This window comes from Pteropus alecto, unplaced genomic scaffold (genome assembly GCF_000325575.1).
Source record: "Pteropus alecto unplaced genomic scaffold, ASM32557v1 scaffold86, whole genome shotgun sequence".
NCBI classification, from domain to species: Eukaryota; Metazoa; Chordata; class Mammalia; order Chiroptera; family Pteropodidae; genus Pteropus; species Pteropus alecto.
The window spans coordinates 3661959-3679479 of NW_006442109.1; the positions used below are offsets into that span (position 1 = coordinate 3661959).

The following is a 17521-nucleotide window of genomic DNA, read 5'->3' on the forward strand; positions in this document are numbered from 1 at the left end:
AAAAAAAATGTGGGGGGGGTAGGGGGTAAGGGGTGGGGGAGGCGAGCAGGGGACGGGTACTGGTACAGGACTACAAAGGCTCAGGGTCAAGCACATCTCATATTTCCCGAACAACTGGGAGTTTTCCTGACTGTTCCAGTCTTTATAAAAAGGATTTTGCTCTAACACACAAGGTTGTTAGGAGGAATAAATAAGTTGATGTTAGTGAATGTACTCTGTATATTACAAAGTACCATAAAAATTACCATCTTTATTAATGAATACATCTATATCATGCACTTCAGAAAAAGAGTAAATTGTGTATAAGGGCATTCTTACCATGATATGATTTCACCAAAAGTTTATTTCATGTATAAGCTTCTACCATACTTAGAGGATTGTCAGAGCTCAGGTCCTGTTAGATTTCTAAGATGCTTTTATCTTCCTAATAGGGATAAACTACTGGACTAAAGAAATAATTAGCATATGAGAAAAGTAATTATCACTATAATTACTGAAAATATAGGGACCAAACATATATAAGATACAGTTGCATCAGGGACTATGATGGAAATAAGGTGACTGTAAATATTCAAAGAGAAGCGTGGATACTGTCTTAAAAGTGAACACTTCGGATCATTACAAGGCTTATTTATTCAGTGCTAAAAATGTTAAGGATAAACATTCTTCCCAACACTTTTTCTATGTAACAAAGATGACAGAATACAGAACAATGGCATTAACCTAATTTAAATATAATACAGCCTTCATTTTCTAAATAAAATCATATTCTTGCAACCCACATAGAAAAAAACAGTTATACTCTAAAGGAGCTGTAACACTTATAAAAATCAGAGATGTACTTGCCATTTATTCATTTAAAAAAAGTGTTCAGGCCAAATGTCTATCCTCAGAAATTAAAACTTTCTCTATTTCACCAAATAATTAAGACCCACTATCTAAATCATTTAAAGGTAATGCTTCCAGAACTTTAAAATTACTTACAATATCATAAATTTCTCGGTCATCCTCATGAGCTAGGGTCAACAGCGCTACCAATGGATAGCGAGATCTGGGCACTGTACCAAAGTCTTCAATTTTAGTGTCTTTTGGTAACTGGCAATATATTTCTTCTTTGCTGTCCTTTTTAATACTTTTTGAAGATGTAAAGGTAAATTGCCACCATAACCAAAATATAATAATATACCAAAGGTGATCGAAGTAACTTAGCAATACTTTATTTTATCCATAAAACGTCTAGTGTCTAAAATTTTCATGTGCTAATGGACATATCAGATAAAAGGATACAAATACTGTTCTTGATAGAGATATTCGCTATACACAGCATCTTCCAATGCTTGGGGAGTGCTTATTCGGAAGCAATAAAAGTGCTTCTGCAGAGCCTCATATAATTTTTGAACACTGCACCCCCAGTAGCATGTAAGGAGGCTATCTTCAAGGCAATCTGTTGTCAAAGTTATGCCAGCTGTAGAAAACAAACAAGACAAAGAGAAGAAAATTAGCTAATGTAATTTCTAATACAATTATATATAGCGAGTAACAAAAGCTTCCTTTTAGATACTGGCCAGGCTGCTGGCAGTTAAAAGAACTCATTAAAGGGTATGTACCTATAAACGAAGGAACTGATCTCTAAAATGATATATAAAAACCTCAGTGTCTACACAGTTTTGAAGTACTCTCAGTATATTCTTTATTATTTATATATTTGCTTGGAAAGTATCAATTTAATTTTTTTGGTGACTTCAAGACTTTTCTCACATTATAAAAACTGAGTTACAGTTCATTATGGTTAACCTACCACTCTAATAGTGTCTATAACGCTAACTAGAAGAAACAGCAGAGCTGTCTCCAAAAGTGGAAACATATAACCTTGTAACTACAAGCAGAGCAGAGCTGTCTCTGAAAGTGGATACACACCACCCACTGGTGCACACAATGATCACTGGAGTAGCTAAAATATTAAAAGAAATTGCGCTTTACTGATATTAATATACACAATGACAACATTAATATACATTCTTATCACATAGTTAATGTCCCATGTAATATGTAAAATATCCCAAGGAAAGAGGGGGGATTCCAAAACAGGAAAGGTTTAATAGTGATGTTCTCATTCATTTGGTTGCCTTCAGCATAATAAAAGATATAATAATTTGAGTAGACCTAATTAAGAGGGTATATAAATTATAAGTAGACATATAAATTGCATTATATAATTTTGCCTACTTATTTAACACTTAATTAGGATTTACTATGTGCCACCTATATGATTTTTTTCCTTCGTTTGTGGCAGTGCTATACTTAGTAAAGCAAAAGGAAATGTTTTTGGTCATTGTTCCCAGCTGAACAGCCTTGGTTTCCAATTCCGGCTCCACAAATCTATGGCAAGTCTATAAGCTATTCGATATCCTTTTATTGGAGTCATTTGTGTCTCTTGCTAATAGGAATTCTATTGATACATTACCTATTTTTTAAAGTGATCAAGAGTATGTGTTGGAAGGATGTGTCACAATTATTGCTCAGAATATTATTTCAATTTCCTGGTCAGGCATCTTTAATGACACCCACCATTGCAAAGTTTAAACAAATGAGTTTTATTCTGCTGAGTACAGTTCCCACCAAAATCCTTCTTATTTCCCCATAGAAGACAGATAATGAACAATATACACTGGCATTTTAAAAATTAAAATACTTCAACAAGCATTCTATAAGTCCACACACTTAAAATTTTTTTCATGTACTTCAGTACTGCTACTATTGGTTAGCATCTGGTGTGTTGGGCATGACAGGTCTTCTGCTTAGTAGATATCTTTTCATTTGCTCAACATTTACCGGGTAAGCTCTATTTGAGACTTTCTGTCTTAAAGGCAGATTGATGGATTTCTTGACACTTTCTAGCTCATTAGGGTCCTGTGTTTGTTTGCTCACAATATATCAGTTTTTGCTTTTTTAGTGTTTCCAGGCTTGTGGAACTGTGCTTCAGGAAGGACGGCTTTGTAATGGTAGATTTTTTAAATGGCAGTCCTGTTCAAGAGCCAGATGTAACATTATAGCAGGTCGAAGCGCATAGCTACAAAAGGTCAGAGATAACCAAACTACCACTATTCTGCACATTTTATGCAGGCATATTTACTAAATAAGTTAGTTTTCTCTGTCATATCTTGAAATTTATTTTTTCCAAGTGAAAAATTTCAGAATGAACCCCTTATCTACCATTAGGGAAAAGAAGGGTCCTTAGTTCCTTTCAAGTCATATTTAGGTATAGTATTTTATATACTATGTATATAATATAGCATTTTATATATATTATATATCATATAGTATTTATAGCTAAGAAAGAAAAATAAGAGATTCTGTACTTTTTCATTATAAAATCAAGATTAACTGAAGTACACTACTGACTAAGTACACTAATTTTTGACAAGTGATTCTGGAAGTTACAGACAAGAAGATAACTAGACAAGAATGTTCGCAGAAGATAAGGGAGCAGGGTGTCAGGAAGGAAGGACTGGTCAACTTTGTTAAACACTGCAGAGAAGAGCATTGGGTTTTATGACTGCTGGGAGTTGGAGGTGGGGGCAGAAGTAGTGATTAGTGACCTTGGAAAAGCCATTTCGATAGTGGGATATAGGTAAAAATCATACTACTACTGCTCTTAGGAGTGAAATGGAAGCGGGCTAAGAGGACAGGCAAATGCAAACTGCTGTTAAGAAGCCTGGCTGTGAAGGGAAGAAGAGAAATAGGACAGTAGCTAGAATAAGATGAAAAGCTGAGAAAGTTTTACATTGTTTTTAAGATACCAGAAATGTGACGAAGTATAAAAGGTGATAGGGTCTCAGCCCAGAAATCTTTGTAGAGCTACAGAACTATATCTAGAACTACCTACTCTATACCTCTACTTGACTGTTACAAGAGCATTTAGAAGTCCAGAAATTCAAGACTGAACTCATTACCTTTCTTCCAAAACCTGTTGTTCCTCCTGAATTCCTCATTTCAGTAAAAGGACCTGTCAAAGGAGGACCCAAGCAAGGTCTTTCTCGACTCTTCTCTCTTACCTACCCCCAGCACTCCACTTTCTCTTTCAGTCCACTAATTCCTAGATATCTTTGCAGACAATATTTTTTTCCAAGTTAAGTACAGAAACAAACAACTACCATCTATTATTACCATCTACCAAATTAACATTTTATATCAAAATAATATACCAAAATACCATCATTTTAGATTAAAAGACAGCTGTTCTTTAGAAGGTTAGCAACCTTACATTAACTGTACTTACACCATTCTTACATTTCTCACTGCACTGAAGACCAGTGAAAATGGCAGTGTCCTAACACCTGTGATATTATTAACATCTGTGATAATTTATTTTTCTCAGACAAATGCCTCTGTTCGCTAGTTGATAAGTTCCCTTGGAGCAAGGTTTGTGAATTGTTTGCCTTTGTATCTGTAGTTCGCAGTACAGCTCCCAGAACAATAGAGAAAGTAATAGGGAAAACAAGAGAGAAAGAAAAACAATAGAGAAAGAAAATAAAAGGGCTAAGAAAAGGGCACAAAAAGAGAGAACGATCTTTGGAAAATAGCTACCAACTTGTAATTGAAGCTGAAGATGGATTAGTGATCTCTAAACCAAAAGGATTCTTGACTTGTCTCATTTGCTTTTTGAAAACTCTTGTGTTGAACTGGGTCTCTTCTGAATTTCTCAAAATTACTGGAACATCCCAACCAAACCTGAAAAAAGATAAAAATAAAATAATACATAATTTTAATAAATGAAATTTGTGTTATATGTAGTGTATGTTATGCTTCATTAGTTAAGTATCAGAAAAGGAGATTAAGTTACTCAATTTACATTATATTGCAGAATTAATCTAGAATTAAAAGAGATTAGAGGTCCCACAGAATTGCAATATATTGTTCAGCTAGCTGAATCAACACTCTTGAAAACAAAAGAGTTCTACTGTTAATAGTATTGTTGATAACAAAAGAGTATAGTGATTATAAATTGTACCTAATGTAACAGTAAAAACATGATCAAATTATTGAATTTTTTAATGATATGAAAAACAAATACCTATTTAATATGCAGACAATTTGATATTACTTACGGGACAAGAGAATTTTTAAACATCAAATATAGCTCTTCATTTATATAACATATTTTCTCCTTTTAAATTTCATATAAAAATGTGATAATGCCTACTGAACTGACTAGAAGGAAATCAAAGGGACTAAATTCTTTTTTTTTTAACCTTTATTTTTTTAATTTAGTTTCAAGTATACAGTGCATTGGTTAGACATCTCTATAGTTTATAAAACGATCCCCCTAATTGCTCCTTCTCTCCTCTGGTTTTCCATCTAGCCAATACATTAATGCTAACTGCAATCCCTATGCCATGCTCCCCATCCCTGTGACCGTCCATCAGCTACTAATTTGTATTTCTTTAGTCCTTCACTCCATTCTCCCAGCACCCCCAAACCTCCCTCCCCTCTGTCCGACACCAAATTGTCCACTATATTTGTGAGTCTGTTTTTGATTAGTTTGTTCTTTTTATTCCTTAGATTCCGCATATGTAAAATCATATAGTGTTTATCTTTCTCTGTCTGACTTAAATATCTTCTAGGTCCATCAAAGCAGTATCTTTTTCCATACCCTTCCTTTTCATATGTAGGGGTCTTGTTTTCTTATCCTTTCAGCCACTCAATCTTTTGATTGGAGCACTTAATTCTTTTCCATTTGACTCTAAATGATAGCTTTGCTGGGTAAAATATTCTTGGTTGTAGATTCTGGGTTTTTATCATGTATTTTTTGCCAAGCCCTTCTGTCCTGCACAGTTTCTTTTGAGAAATCAGCTGTCAGTCTTATGGGTGTTTCCTTATATGTAATTATTTGTTTTTTCTCTTGCTGCTTTTAATATTTTCTTTGTATTTGATCTTTGGTATTTTAATTATGATGTGTCTTGGTGTGGGCCTCTTTAGATCCCTGATTTTGGGGATTCGCTGAACTTCCTGGGATTGTATGTCCATTTCCTTCACCAGATTAGGGAAGTTTTCCATCATTATTTTTTCAAACAGCTGTTCAACATCTTGATTTTCTTCAGTTACACCAATCAGATGAATATTTGGATCCTTAATAGTGTCCCATATCCTCCTTAAATTATTTTTATAGTCTTGGCATCTTTTTTCTTGCCATTCTGATGGAGGGTCCTTGGCTTTCCTGTCCTCTAGATAGGGCATTTGATCCTTTTCTTTATTCACTTTGTTTATTCCTTTGTGTATTCCATTTAATATACTTCTCATCTCAGATAATGTGTTCTTCATTTAAAAGTTCATCTCTTTTATAATATCCACTTCCATTTTTGTTTTTTATCTCTGTTGAAGTTCTCACTGAATCTATCTACACTTCCCAAAAGTTCATTGAGCATCTTTATAACCAGTGTTTTGAACTCTGCATGTTAAACTACTTGACTCCATTATATCTGGATCTATGTTCTCTTCTCTCATATGGTTTCTGCTTCTTTGTCTTCCAATTTTGGCTGCCTTTCTGTGTCTGTTTCTATGTACTAAGCAAAGCTCCTAAGTCTCCCAGTCTTATTAGTGTGGATTTGTGAAGTAGGTGTCCAGTGGCACAGTCCTGAGAGGAGTTCAGCTGCAGGCCAAACTCAGCCCAAGCCTCTACCCCTCCAGGGCCACCTGTTAAGATTCAGCAAGCAATCTATAGATGCTGTGCTTATAGTTGCCTCAAAAGTCCACGCCAGAAACCGAGGCCAGCTGCCTCCTCCAGTGTGAGTGTACAGAAGGAGCAACTGACTCTCTGAGGATATATCTGGATGTGGCTTAGGTGGGGCCATGAGTTGGGGGAGGTGGGGTTTCAGGAAATCCTCTAGCCGAAGCAACTTCTGTTATCCAGTTTGATGATATCACGGTTATGGCTGCACTGTGTCCGGTGCACTGGTAGGGGCCTCAACAGGGAACAATGGATACCGCCGGCACTTCTGTACAGAGCAAGTTGGCCCTCACTCCGACAATGTCTCCTTGTAAGTCCCTGATGCCCTATGCGCACAGCCGAATCGGCACTGGTGCTCAGTGGGAGCAGGTCGAACACCGTGAAAATCTGCTCATAGATGTGGCCCCTTTACAAGGCATCTGCCACTGCTGCCTCCGTCTCACTCAGCCGCTCAAGACCAGGTAGCCCCGTGTCCTCGCCCTGTCCTACCTTCTGCTGTTGCGGGGTGATTTCTTAGATTTCTCCCTAGTTGTATGGCTTGTTCATCCCAGGCGATTTTTTCTTGCTGCTGCTCCTTGTTTCCATCACAACTTCGATTTGGTTGCCAGAGGGATGAACAGAGCCTCTATCATCTACACCACTTTTTTTCTCTCCCAATTCTTTATAAAGTTAGAAAGCAGTCAAGCTTACTCAATTTAAATAAAATAACTTAAAATGAATACATATTAATTAAACCAGGGGACTTAGGTTAAGCTGGCAGTTAGGTTCATACTTTGATGCACTCTCTTCTCTGCAAACACTTAGTAGTGATAATTTAAAAATAGAGAAATTAAAAAGGAACCACTGAAATGTGGTGTGTTTAAACAAAAGAATAGAAATACTCAGCAATGAAAAGAAATTATTGCTACAACCACATGGACCTCAAACACAATACCCTGTGCAAAAGAAGCCTAACACAAAAGAGTACATGTTATATGATCCCGCATTATGAAATTCTAGAGCAAGCAAAAGTAATCTATGGTAGAAATAAAAAACAATGATCGTTGCTTCTGGGGTGGAGGAGTAGAGACTGAGAAAGGGCATGAGGAAACTCTCTGGTTAATATTCTGTATCTTGACAGAGGTTTGAGTTGTACCGGCGATGTGTTTGATAACACTTAAGATCTGTATATTTCATTGTACGTAAATATTACTTCAAAAGAGAAAGAACTATAAACAAAAACAAATATTGAACTCTTGCTAATAATATGCAATGCTTTAGTACTTATGGGTGAAGAGTGCAAGTTACTGTGAGGTGATCAAGAAATAAGATGGACTGATGGGTGGACAGAAGGATGGATGGGTCAGGACAGATATGTAATAAAGACAATACAACAAAATGGTGATTCAGAATCCACATGATGGGTATATGTGTTTGTACTGTATAATTCTTTCAAGTTTTCTGTATGTTTAAAAATTTTAAGAATAAAATATTGGAAAAAAGAGACATGGCTTGGTTCAAAGATGAATTTTTATGAATCTGAAAAAGGAAAAATATATAATGAGTAAGGCTGATGCCATGGTTTGATGGGTTCTGGGTCTGGTAGCAGACAGTGGCAACTAAGCCTTCGCATAGTAAGAGGGTCTTATAGGTTATCTGCTCCAGGCAAGGGCCAGAGCCATATTCAGAATTTGAATCTAGTAGCTGGGTTATATCGATATCATTATAAGATCTGGTCCTTGACTGGGGATGGGGGGAGGGTGTCTATGAATCTGGGTTGAGACAACTATAAAATGATTAAACAGCAAGGATGAGGACAAAAGGAGGGGAACTTCCACTTAAATTTAGGTTGCAAAGTAAAATTTCAAAACACATGAATAAATCTAATCCCAACAGAAAGCCAATAAAATTAACAAATGGAATAAAATTCCACTCTAGATGAATTTAATTTATAGAACAGTTGAATAAGGATGTTCTGGTCCTGCCTGAAAAAGCTGAAAAGCAAGCCTCTAACAGATCAAACTGTTTCTAAGTAAGTTAATCGCATCCTAAAACAACGCTCAAGAATATTTACATGAATACAAAAACGTCCAGCACCAGATAGGGTAAAATTCATAGAGTTTAGCATTCAATAAAAAATTAACAGGCATACAAAGAAGCAGGGAAGTGTGACCCACAAGGAGGAGAGAAACTAATCAATAGAAATAGACCCCAGAAATTATACAGATGCTAGAATTAGTAGATAAGAACATCAAAATAATTGTTACAACTATACTTTTTTCAGGAAGGTAAAGAGAGTATATTATACAGAGACATGGAAGATATAAAAAAGACCCAAATCCATTTCTGTATTCTATTGTATAAATATGCCATAATTTGCTTACTCATTCTACTCTTAATGGACATTTAAGCTGTCCTCACATTTTGGCCATTATGAATAATGCATATGTGAACGGTTTCATATACGGTTCTCGGTGCACATACATGCATTTGTTAGGCATACACGGAGAATGGAATTTCTCAGCCATAAAGTCTGTGCTTCAGTTTTAGTGTTATAGCAATCCTCAATCTCTGTGTGGTATCAATATACACTCCCATCTGCAATGAATGAAATATTGGTCCATATCAAACAGTTGAAACTGTCAAAGTTGTGGATTTTTGTGCAAAATTGAGCAGGTTCATGCAGGATCAGGTATGTGAAAATGTTAAGAATTATACTAGGCCGAAAGTTCAACATGAGTCATTAGTATGTCAACTGCCCAAAAAACGCCTTACATGATCTTAGAGTACATTAAGCATGATGTTTAGGACAAGAGGTGTTGTCAGACTATGATGTCACTCTATTACACAGTGAATTCTATCCCCTGGCCTCCTTTTTTTCCCCCAAAGTATGAGGATGTCAGGGAACAGGGCTGGCAAAGTCAAGTACAGACCTTGACGAAGTGCTGGCTGCTGGTTTTCCCCTTGTTCCACATCCTTGCCAAAACAGCCATCCTGGTGTGGTGGCATTGCAATAAAGTTTTAATTTCTGCTTCCTTGATAACTAATGAGGTTGAGCACTCTTTCTTATGTTTATTGCTACTTAAATATCTTCTTTAGTGAAAGCCCTTGTTAAATCCTTTCCCTGTTTTTCTACTGTTCTGTCTTTACTTTCCTTATTGATAGAAATTCTTAATATGTTCTGAATATGAGCACTTTGTTGGATTTACCTTCACTCCTTTTACACCTTGCCTTTTCAAGTTCATGTTATCTTTTGATGAACAGAGTTCTTAATTTTAACACAAAGTTATCTTTTCCTTTAAGGTTAATGCTTTTGCTCTTTGGCTTTTCATTACTGCCTTATCTGAATTATGTCCTAATACTGCTACATTTTTGAATTATAATCTCAGTTATTTTTGTATTCCTGTCCTCCTAAAGGAGTTAGCCAAGCATGGATACAGCAGCCAGCACTTCGTCAAGGTCTGTACTTGACTTTGCCAGCCCTGTTCCCTGACATCCTCATACTTTGGGGGAAAAAAAGGAGGCCAGGGGATAGAATTCACTGTGTAATAGAGTGACATCATAGTCTGACAACACCTCTTGTCCTAAACATCATGCTTAATGTACTCTAAGATCATGTAAGGCGTTTTTTGGGCAGTTGACATACTAATGACTCATGTTGAACTTTCGGCCTAGTATAATTCTTAACATTTTCACATACCTGATCCTGCATGAACCTGCTCAATTTTGCACAAAAATCCACAACTTTGACAGTTTCAACTGTTTGATATGGACCAATATTTCTATCTGCAATGTATTACTCAAAAGCCAATGTACAGAAATGCTTTGGAAAAATCTGGACACTCGTTAAATAGCAATCCATAAGAGGTGCTGACAAATGGTTCCATAAAATACTGGTTAGGTAGACCCAGTGATGTGCTACCTTACCTCTGGCCTTTTCCACATTTTTAATCTAAAACTTAAATAAAGACATTGATGCCCTGTATATCAGCTTATGGCCAATATGACATTAGAAGGAACAGTAAAACAAAATATTAAAATAGAAAGCGGACCAATTTTCTTTTCAATCAAATTCCATCTTTACCTTTTTCCACTCAAAGTCATTTTAGCAACTGTTAGTAATGGATTATCAACTAAATAAATGTTTCTTAACATTCATTACTTTGTCTTTTTAATAAACTTATAAAACTTATAAACATACATGAATTTTATAGCTATAAGGAGAATTTTTCATTCTCTTTCCTTTACTGTTATAATTTTATACTTAATCCTCTTGGATTCTCTATAATTCTGTTTTTTTTTTTCCCATTTCTAAATTGTTTGTTGCACTTGTTCATAATGCTTAAACTTCCAATATAGCAATAACCTGTGGACTTACAATTCTGTCCACACTGTTTCATACTGCCTAAACAATATCTTATCCTGCACACACTTCCTAAGCTTGTCAGTAGCTAAAGCAGTATCACTGACCTCCTTTCCTAGTGTCTGGAGTCTCATGGAGTCCCTCACGAATAAAGGTTACTTTGAGGCTAACATTTCAAGCTCAGCAGTCAACAATTTTTATCACTCCTTCAGCCTTGAGTTCTAAAGCCAATCACAAAACACAAAGTCACTTTGTGGGGCTTCCTCTCCTGTGCAATGTCCCCAAAATGGTCTTACTTGGCTAATTGGATATTGAGACTGGATCGGCATATAAAAACCATTCATGGGGAAATCCTTGGTATGAGATATGACTTTGAGAAAGTGACTCAATCTCTAAAATTCTGTGCCTTTAATTATAAAAAGAAGGGTTAGAATAAGTCATCTTAAGGCCCTGCTAAGGCTTGAAATGCCATTTCTAACAGTTTTGTGTTTTCTTCTAAAATATTCCAAGGAAATGCTTGCCAATGCACCATATATTTTGTACTTTAAGCAAATAGAAACTAAAGTCATATTCTTATCCTAAGAGGGAATCTATACTTGATCACCAACCTCATCACACACATACAACCGACTGCATTCAACAAGTGAAATGAGAAATAGTCAAGGTCAGTGTATCAGGCAGGGTTGGCAGGAGACACACACTACATTGGTTATTTTCACATAAAGAATTTAATATAAAGAATCGTTAACCAAGTAATGGAGGACTGAAAAAGGCAAGAAGGAGACACTAAGGTATCCCAGCAAGAAGCAGCTATCATTCCTAGGGCTGGGGAAACAAAGGGAGTAGTGGGGAATTATTACAACTTAGAAACTCAGAGAAGGGATCTCCCAGATCTTTTCTGTAGGAGTGCTGACCTTCTGGTGCTGATATCTTTAAAAGCGTGCCATAATGCTGGTTCTAGGAATGAGGAAAAATTATAAACTAAAATAAATTGCTGCAACTTGGGCTGACTGTCACTGCCGGGGTGAAGGTCAATGTTGCAAAAATGTAGACCAGGAAAAGGAAGGAAACTGTTAAGAGGAAGTTCTTTCTTCCTCCTCCAGCCTTCTCGCCTCTTTCTAGCACCTCCTATTGGCAGAGCCTAATATGGAGCGAACTAGCACAAAGCAGAGTACAGAACATGTTTACAGCTAAGAGAAAACGGAGAAAGATCTGGAGGATGATTTACAGTATATCCTCATGGCAATTCTGCAGGGTATAGGGTCCTTTCCCAAGGGGACCTGACCTCCTCTTCAATTGAAAGCTCCCTTTTTATGGATTGGCTTAGATCTGGAAACTGGGTAAAAGATCATAACTTTCCATTGTTGTGACTCAAGTCAGGTTTCTGGTTCCAGACCTGGAGTTTTTCCTTCTATGCAGTTCATGTAGCATTTAGTAGGCCACCCATCTATTTCTAGGGACACTGTAATTAATCCATTAGCCACTGCCAAAGATCCTGGCAGGCCAAAAGATTCTCTGCTTTGTCCTCTACTGTCCATTATGGACCAGATATCCACCTTGACTCCTGTGATTATGTGTTGCCGCTGGTCGTCAAATCAGGAACTCCAACATAATGGTAGCATCTCCCATCATAAATAGCCTACAGAGGACAGATGCCAGAGATTTTCAAGGATGCCAGTCCACTCTCAGTAATATAGTTCTCAGGGCCTTCATAAAAAGTGTGTCTTCTGTGTCCTCTTGAAGGATGCAATAGGAGAATGTGCATGCAAGTTCCACACAATAAGTCCAGTCCAACATTCCTGTCTTCCTAAGCCTTCAGATTTCTTCCTTATTATGTGAGGAAAGTTCTAGCATCTCAACCTCATTAAATATAGGCCACCTCTGAGTCCAAGTTTCAGTTAACTGAGTATGAGTTTAACACTTTAGATTCAGAATTTCTTGAGAACACACCCGGATCAAAAAATTCTGTCTGATCTAGTGTTATAGTCTATCCTCTTTGGCCTAACCTACTCACAACCCATCCTCACACATATTACCTAAACTCCCAATGATATAAATTAGCAAAAATTTGCAATTCTTTTTTAGAGGCTAGGCTATTTCCACCCAGGTCAGATTTTTGTCCCTGTGCTATGGAGCATGGGAAGATCTGGGTCACATGGCAAAACGTAATCGAGAAAGGACTTGAACATAGATACTCTTGCAAAGCAACTGCCCTAGGTGAGGTTATTACAAAATTTTTAAGTAAGGGAAGGCTAGTGTTCTCAGACATGGAAAGCAGACTGCCTTCATCAAAAAGGGAGGCTCACAGTAACTGGGGTGTCAAGATACTCAGTTTTGCCCAAGCTGTTTAGATGTTCACATCCCGAGTCCCAGGGCTCTACTTCTTTCCAATCAGTGTCCTGAATGAGACATCTACAGGGCGTTGTAATTCTAGTACCAGCACAATTAAAGCTGTGTTCAATATTTAGCTCTGTGGCTACATGAAAATAAAGTGCTTTAGAACCACAGAAACTCTCTGATTCTCTAAGACTTGATCTGAGAGTTAAAAGACCTGAGCTTGTCATTTTCTTTCTATAAGTGCTCCAATGATCTCAGAAGCAACAATCCCACCCATCCCTCAGTCCTTGTAGTCATCATTATTGCCATAATGATCAAGTGCTTTAGCCACTTGGTCCCTTAAGGCATTTGCTTCAGATATCATTTTATCACAATCAACCAAAGGTAATGATTTGATTAACTGTGATGCCAATGCATGCCATGGATTACTAGAATCATAGGCAAGAAGCTTAAGAAAGGACCAAACCAATCCCCAAGTCTGATCTTTGAGTGTCTTCCCCCCAGGATCTCATTCTTAGTAACGACTTCTTTATGGATACCTTTATCATTCCAGTCAGGAGACCAAAGCCATACCAGTTATTTTAACAGAAATAATTTAATATTAAAAAATGTTAACCAGATGTTAGAGAACTGAAAAGGAAAGAGGGGAACACTGAGTATCAAAATCATAGTTACAGTAGGAAGGAACTACCACTCCTAGGACATGGATTAGAGGAAAGTAAATTATTACAGATTAGAAATTTGGAAGAAGGACCCACATGGAGGTGGGACTACTATCTGAAGAAAGGGTATTAATATCTCTGAAGGGGTACGATGAGGCTGGTTCTCAGAGAGTGGAAAGCTATAAACTGGAAAAACTGGGACCAACTGTTAATGACAGAGTGAGGCACTATTGCTGTGGTGAGACGGACAACAAAAAGAATCAAACAGGAAGCAGCAAGTCCTTTTGTCCTCTGGCTTTCCACTCTCCCTCCCCTGACAAAGCCAGCCAGTGAAAAAGAAATGTGGTTTAAAGGTTCTGTCCCAGATTCACCACGGAGAGTATATAATGATGATATTAATAGCTGAGACAATAGTTTAATAACCTGCAGTCAAGAAGAAGCAGGGAGTAGCTGCAGAGTCAGGTCCCTGATTATTTGAAACTTAAAAAATGTATATGGCTTTTCGGTCTTTTCTGTACAGTGCCTGGCAAGCTACTAGGGCTCACAGAAACCACCACGTAGTTAAACAGAAATACCATACTTTCAGTTGCATGATTCTTTGCTATTGCTATTGGGATTCCAATAATCAGATGTTCCTATTCTTTTTCCACTCCCACACAGTGCAACCAGACAAGGAAAACAGTGGAAAGAAGCAATGGGAAAGAAACTTAGAGCAGTACTGAGGTAAACCATGAGAGTGAAAAGACAGATGACCAATAGGGACTATATTTGAGAAGTTAAAAAAAAAATGACAAAAGTGAAGAGCATAGTGGATTAATGGGTATATCTTCTGCCTGGGGTACTGTTAGAAAGTTGTTTTCATGAGATCTAGATGGTTTTCATTGTTTCTACTCAATGAATCCATGACCTTGACTTAGGTTAGCAAATAAACACTGCATAGGCACATCTAACCCAGATGGAGAGAATAGTTGGGTTAGGCTCAAGATTACTGGTTAGACCCAAATCAGGATGGAAGTGACTGGTACTGACATGGTCTTGTGACCTCAGGAGTGCTTAGCCCAGACTTCCAGAAGTTCTACAATTACCTAGGCTTCCACCCTTGTAAAAGCCATACCTAAATGGAGTGGTTAGGCAATCATTGAGTTTTCTGACCAAATCTTAAACCAGAATTTGAGCCAAAATTTGAACCTAGGTCTGTCTGATACCAAAGTCTGTCTCTTAACCACTACAAACATGAAGTTTCTACTCTTCGCACACTGATGCTGCCTTCATTACCAATTGAGCCTTCACTCATTTTCTTCTTTCCAATACTAAAAATAGATATCTAAGGTATCTAATTAGTTGGCCTATTGAAAATTAAAATTTAAGGATATAATGCAATTATCAACCTATTTTCCTTAATGGAAAAACATTACATTTAAGAAAATAACACTAATCTTATAGTTATTTTTAAATCCTGTGTTAAGACTGCCTTTCTCACTTGGGCAACAGCTTCCTAATTCTAATTACAAACTTTCTTGAAGAACAATAGCAATAAAATCTGATGGGGCAATAATAATTTGTTGTAAAATTGGTCTTAATCTTCTCCCACCCACAAACAAGGAATTTTATGTTCTGCTGCTTACAGTGGGGGGAGCAGTGTAAAGATGTCAAAACTATGCTTCCTAAACATGGCATATATTTTCAGAAAATGACAAGGGCTTGTGTCCTTTTTATGTGATCAAAGAGTATTTTTAAACTCATTTTACACAGCTTGCTTCATTCGCTAACACGTCTCCTCTGCCCCTCTGTTCATGTTGTATTCTCTGAAATGCCTTCTATTCTCTACTATACACTTTTTACTACATTTATTTTTCAAAACACTCATTTTTCAAAATCTAGCTCATGTCTCTCCCCTCAGTGGATGGACTAGTAAGATGGTTTCAACTAGCTGTATTTATAAGGCTTCCCTAAACATGATACAATGGAGTTCAGTTATAAGTTACGCTAAAAGAGCTGAAGCCAAATGTTCATTTCAGAAGTACACCAATTAACCTTGTTTATTGTATATGTCTAGGCATTGCACCGCAGGTGACTGGACACTTTTGGGTACACAGTAGGTAGGCCTCAATCCAGGACAGAAGCCGTTGGACAATCACTCTATCCCAATACCAAAACTAGGCCTTTACTGGATGCTTTATTACCTAGAAACAACGCTGGGTAAAATACCTTTATCCGGCACCACCTCGGTATGCCTGCGGCAAAGGGGAACCGGCGGTAATGCGGGACAGTGATGCAGCTGAGCTGTCCACCTAGTTTTCCTCGCGGGGCAAGTTGGAGCCTTTGGCACCAGCTCCCCCAAATCCTCAGGCGCTCTAGCACCGCAGCGCCCCCTGCTCCGATGCCCCCTGCTCCTCGCTGGGACCCTACTCCCCGCTGTCCGCCGCTCCGTCCCCTGCCCCCAGCCCTAGGGCACTTACCATCCCAATACCAGGCCGGTGGTCACAATGAAGCAGGTAAAGACCACCGCGATGTAGAAAAGCGGCGAGTACTCATAGAGCGTTACTAGAAACACTGCAGCCATCAGGGTCTCCTAAGCTGAAACGGGCTTCAGCCGCCCAGCTCAGATCAGCCCGTCCGGCTAAGGTAAAGGCAACTACGGTGCCCCGCAGCGGACAAACTTTGTAGATCCGCACTCTCTTGGGTTCTTATAAACTGGACGTCGGGGCGGCCTCACGGGTTGCGAGAGCCGGCGTGCCAATCACAACGTCGCCTGCAGAGCTCGCCCCGCCCCTCCCGCTCCCGTCCCGAGCTATTGGCTTCAACGAGGGGCAGAGCCCTGGCTCACACCGCCCAGACTCCTGGGATTGGTACCCAGAGAGCGTCTTCTCCGTCTGTCTGTCCTAGCCGTCCGCACCTTTCTGCGGCAAATTCTAAATAGATATCGGGGCCAACTCCAAGACTCAGGTAAGGTTTTCTGATGTCAGAGAGAGGAGGTACAGTCCGAAATCCACGTCACAGAGCCTAGATCCTGAAACCCTACATGTTAGATCCGAGGCAAATTTGGGAGGAGGAGGAAAGCCGGCATCTGGTTCTACAAAGTGCAATAACTCCATACCCGCTCTTGTTTTACCTAGAAAACTTACAGTTAGGCAATGTGCGAAACACCAAAGAGAGTCTTACAAGCAGTTTATACGAGCCTTGTCAGCCTTTTCTAGTTGGATTTAATGATAGAAGCAAATTAGCATTGCGAATCAAGATGCCCATAGAAATAAATCAGCCGTCTTCTCACATTCCCTTATTTTTCTCTTCTCCCTACACCCTTCGAATTAGGTTTAGATATTTGAACATTTTTTGTATTAATTTTCACCTTAACGATAATTTAAAATATGTATCCTGTGTGTGTATATACGTGTATATGTATACATATACATACTTTTTTTTTTTTAACCGAGCAGAAGCTTTTAAGTACAA

At 38.1% G+C, this 17521-nt stretch overlaps 1 protein-coding gene across 1 annotated transcript in view; it reads right to left on the minus strand.

Moving 5' to 3' along the window:
- CGRRF1 (cell growth regulator with ring finger domain 1) overlaps positions 1–16744 on the minus strand; it is a 22952-nt gene extending 6208 nt beyond the window's left edge. The window contains exons 1-4 of the mRNA XM_006920170.2: positions 16528–16744; positions 4592–4731; positions 1288–1465; positions 985–1132 (exon numbers count right to left, since the gene is read on the minus strand). Of these exons, the coding sequence (XP_006920232.1) occupies positions 985–1132; positions 1288–1465; positions 4592–4731; positions 16528–16631 (570 nt within the window). The 5' untranslated portion in view covers positions 16632–16744. The remainder of the gene's footprint in view (positions 1–984; positions 1133–1287; positions 1466–4591; positions 4732–16527) is intronic.
- Between the last annotated feature and the right edge of the window lie 777 nt (positions 16745–17521).